Source organism: Bombus impatiens, unplaced genomic scaffold, assembly GCF_000188095.3.
Source record: "Bombus impatiens unplaced genomic scaffold, BIMP_2.2 scf_0389, whole genome shotgun sequence".
Taxonomy (NCBI): Eukaryota; Metazoa; Arthropoda; class Insecta; order Hymenoptera; family Apidae; genus Bombus; species Bombus impatiens.
Genome location: NT_176808.1, coordinates 18,807 through 22,952, shown reverse-complemented (window position 1 = coordinate 22,952; position 4,146 = coordinate 18,807). Strand labels below are relative to the sequence as shown.

The 4,146-nt window shown below is 44.9% G+C and overlaps 2 protein-coding genes across 4 annotated transcripts; both read right to left on the bottom strand.

Annotated features, from left to right (window-relative positions):
* Positions 1-334: 334 nt before the first annotated feature.
* LOC117151736 lies at positions 335-1,496 on the bottom strand. 2 transcript variants are annotated; one of them, XM_033321065.1, is made up of 3 exons: positions 1,449-1,496; positions 1,221-1,415; positions 335-1,187 (listed from the first exon to the last, which is right to left on the bottom strand). In XM_033321065.1, exons 2-3 carry the CDS (start codon positions 1,397-1,399, stop codon positions 485-487), a joined length of 882 nt encoding a protein of 293 aa, XP_033176956.1. In that variant the 5' UTR covers positions 1,400-1,415; positions 1,449-1,496; the 3' UTR covers positions 335-484. The 2 variants fall into 2 exon arrangements, with proteins under 2 accessions (XP_033176956.1, XP_033176955.1); XM_033321064.1 differs by having other exon boundaries at positions 335-1,415.
* Positions 1,497-1,908: 412 nt separating this feature from the next.
* Positions 1,909-3,555, bottom strand: LOC105680855. 2 transcript variants are annotated; one of them, XM_033321063.1, is made up of 3 exons: positions 3,021-3,555; positions 2,793-2,987; positions 1,909-2,759 (listed from the first exon to the last, which is right to left on the bottom strand). In XM_033321063.1, the coding sequence occupies exons 2-3, from the start codon at positions 2,969-2,971 to the stop codon at positions 2,057-2,059; spliced, it is 882 nt and encodes a 293-aa protein (XP_033176954.1). In that variant the 5' UTR covers positions 2,972-2,987; positions 3,021-3,555; the 3' UTR covers positions 1,909-2,056. The 2 variants fall into 2 exon arrangements, with proteins under 2 accessions (XP_033176954.1, XP_012241749.1); XM_012386326.3 differs by having other exon boundaries at positions 1,909-2,987.
* Positions 3,556-4,146: the final 591 nt, after the last annotated feature.

Genomic DNA, 4,146 nt, shown 5'->3' with positions numbered 1-4,146 from the left:
CCTTAGCTTTCCTCCGCCACAGCATCGTCTCCGAACAGCACTGATTTTCCATCCATCGAACAGTTAATATCCTTTGACCGGGTACGCACCCGTAGATCAGTCACTCACTCATCTTATACATACGCACTAGCGTAACTATCTTCTTTACAAGTTGTTAGAATAAACGTTGATTACTATACACTGTTACATTCATTGAACCACCTCTGTTATCTTAACCGAAACAGGGGAACGACTATTTCGCGGCGTCGATTAACCGAATCGTAGCGAGAATTTACGCCTCTCGCTCACGCGTTTTCCTAGCGACCGCGTCTCTCCGCGAACGGTCGTACACTTCTGGTCGTGCTGTACACTTCGCCGCAATATGTCCAAATTCGTTGCACTTGAAGCACTTAACACCTTTTCCTTTCTCTGGACACTTAGCACTTAAATGATCTTCACCACCACAATTAAAACATCTTCTTTTGTTACTACTTGTTTGCCTCGACTAATTTCGCACTTTTGATCGTTTTCCCTTATCGTCCTTGCGTTCCCCAGATCTTTTTTCCGCTTCCATATCCCTTTTCATCGCTTCGTACTGCTTAAGACATTCTTTCAGCTGTTGCATGTTCCTGGCTCCGTATAATATAACCTTATTTATGACCTCGTCAGGAATACCCTGAATAATATAGTCGATTTGCGACTGTATATCAACCTTTCCTTGTTCCGCAGTCTCACGCATACTATACATATATTGCTGTAGACTCTCATCTGGTTTCTTCGTTCTACGCGCTAACTCCCGATGTATTTGCTGGTCACTTACTACATTCTCAAATTTGTCCTTCATCGCCTTTTTTAGCTTCGCCCAGGACTCTGTGCATTGTTCTTGTTGTACGAAAGTTTCAGCGGAGCCTGTGAGCAGTTCCTTAGCGAAATCTACCATGTGGATGTCTGACCAACCACACAGTTCTGCCATTTCTTCAAAGTCTTCTATCCACCGATTTATACTTAGCAGATCATCTCCGCTGAATTTCTCTAGCAAGTCCTCTACGTCTATGAGCGTTAGCACTGGCTCGTCTTGCCTTGGTCGTCTTATCACTGGAGTTACCCGAACTCCGACGTCTTGATTATTGAGATCGCGATTTCCTAGACCGTTGACGTCTAAACAGTTCCCAATCACGCCAATCTCATCGTCGTCGTCGTCGTCTTCTAAATCGCTGTCGTTGTCATCATCTGGATCGTCTTCTCGCGCACCGTGTTCCCGCTCTAAGCGTAACGCAGCAAGCAATCGCTCTATCAGCTCGCGTTTTCTGCCCACTAATCTCAGCCGTCGTCTTCTCAGCTCGTCTTTTAGCTCAGGTATTTGCATCTGAGCCACCTGCTCGTCAGTCAAACCTGCTTTTCCTGCATTGTAGTCAGTCATTTTTGTGAGACATCACTTTCACGAATAAACCGTCACTTAAACTCTTCACTTGTCACTTAGCGCTCTAGATCCCGGCTGAGCCCCCAAATTAACAACGAAGCCTATTTACCTCACTCTCTTAGCCAAAATCGTTACCAACAAATCCGATGGTCCCGTGCGCTAGACACACCCATTCTTAGCTTTCCTCCGCCACAGCATCGTCTCCGAACAGCACTGATTTTCCATCCATCGAACAGTTAATATCCTTTGACCGGGTACGCACCCGTAGATCAGTCACTCACTCATCTTATACATACGCACTAGCGTAACTATCTTCTTTACAAGTTGTTAGAATAAACGTTGATTACTATACACTGTTACATTCATTGAACCACCTCTGTTATCTTAACCGAAACAGGGGAACGACTATTTCGCGGCGTCGATTAACCGAATCGTAGCGAGAATTTACGCCTCTCGCTCACGCGTTTTCCTAGCGACCGCGTCTCTCCGCGAACGGTCGTACACTTCTGGTCGTGCTGTACACTTCGCCGCAATATGTCCAAATTCGTTGCACTTGAAGCACTTAACACCTTTTCCTTTCTCTGGACACTTAGCACTTAAATGATCTTCACCACCACAATTAAAACATCTTCTTTTGTTACTACTTGTTTGCCTCGACTAATTTCGCACTTTTGATCGTTTTCCCTTATCGTCCTTGCGTTCCCCAGATCTTTTTTCCGCTTCCATATCCCTTTTCATCGCTTCGTACTGCTTAAGACATTCTTTCAGCTGTTGCATGTTCCTGGCTCCGTATAATATAACCTTATTTATGACCTCGTCAGGAATACCCTGAATAATATAGTCGATTTGCGACTGTATATCAACCTTTCCTTGTTCCGCAGTCTCACGCATACTATACATATATTGCTGTAGACTCTCATCTGGTTTCTTCGTTCTACGCGCTAACTCCCGATGTATTTGCTGGTCACTTACTACATTCTCAAATTTGTCCTTCATCGCCTTTTTTAGCTTCGCCCAGGACTCTGTGCATTGTTCTTGTTGTACGAAAGTTTCAGCGGAGCCTGTGAGCAGTTCCTTAGCGAAATCTACCATGTGGATGTCTGACCAACCACACAGTTCTGCCATTTCTTCAAAGTCTTCTATCCACCGATTTATACTTAGCAGATCATCTCCGCTGAATTTCTCTAGCAAGTCCTCTACGTCTATGAGCGTTAGCACTGGCTCGTCTTGCCTTGGTCGTCTTATCACTGGAGTTACCCGAACTCCGACGTCTTGATTATTGAGATCGCGATTTCCTAGACCGTTGACGTCTAAACAGTTCCCAATCACGCCAATCTCATCGTCGTCGTCGTCGTCTTCTAAATCGCTGTCGTTGTCATCATCTGGATCGTCTTCTCGCGCACCGTGTTCCCGCTCTAAGCGTAACGCAGCAAGCAATCGCTCTATCAGCTCGCGTTTTCTGCCCACTAATCTCAGCCGTCGTCTTCTCAGCTCGTCTTTTAGCTCAGGTATTTGCATCTGAGCCACCTGCTCGTCAGTCAAACCTGCTTTTCCTGCATTGTAGTCAGTCATTTTTGTGAGACATCACTTTCACGAATAAACCGTCACTTAAACTCTTCACTTGTCACTTAGCGCTCTAGATCCCGGCTGAGCCCCCAAATTGTAGTATCGTAAATATAATATTATAATGATGATTTATTTACGATGAATGAATTGTACAGATGTTAATTAATCACAATAACGTATTATGGTCTAGACAACGCAATAGTTAATTTGTAACTCTCGTCACAACGGATCCAACGCTCTCTCTCTTTCACGCGGACTACACTCTCACGACAACTCTGGCAACACTCTCACTTCTTCGTTTACACTCTCCGACTCCTCACAATGGTACTGCCCGCCCTTCCATCTTTTTTGTCTTCTCTCGGAGACGACCCCCCACTACGCTCGGGTCACGCCACCGTTCGCGCCTATAATCGCGTATGCACCTTCCTTGTGTATGTGAAAAAAAAACGGACCGAAGACGACGTTTCTGGAACTATGGTCGCTACATTGTATGCATTTTGCCGGTCCTATACGACGATCTGTCTGTGGCACTGCATTGTACTATCCCGAGAAACTCGAACTTAAATATATGATGGACCAAGCGTATGCCCCCGCCTTTTTTTGGTATTACATATATATGTCGGAGATGGAAGGACAGAGGGATTTCCCGTCCGGAATGTTGGGAAAACCTCAATATCCTAGTCCAGACTTTTACTATAGCTGCACTTAAGTAATAAAAATAAGGAATAGTTTTAATGTTCCAATCTGACTTTATAACGATGGGTTCGGGCTCGAAGTGACATAGCGAGTCACTAGACGTAGCCATGGTCACGGGAGAGACGTGTACCTGACAGAGGTATGAAATGATTATATGGCTCTCCTTAAAAACAAAGATTGACCCGAGAAGTGGGGACAGGTGTATATAAGGGCAGTTTGTTTTGGATGAAGAGAGAGTTACTTTGTTAGTTAGTCGTTGGACGAATTACTGATTGAGTTGTCGAGAAGTTTCCCGAATCGAGTAGTACGTTGATACTTGTCCTCCCGTGGACCGTGGATTCATTATCGAACCTGAGTTCGTTGTCACCATCATCTCGAACATCCTATCGCCATTACTCATAGCCTCTTGTAGTGCCCACATTCGTACTGATAAATATTAGCCACATTCGCGACGGTAAAGTAAGTAAAGGTTCATAGAACGCCCC

Coding starts and splice junctions, on each gene's coding strand:
- LOC117151736 (XM_033321064.1), bottom strand. CDS start 1,399: ATGACTGACTACAATGCAGGAAAAGCAGGTTTGACTGACGAGCAGGTG.
- LOC105680855 (XM_012386326.3), bottom strand. CDS start 2,971: ATGACTGACTACAATGCAGGAAAAGCAGGTTTGACTGACGAGCAGGTG.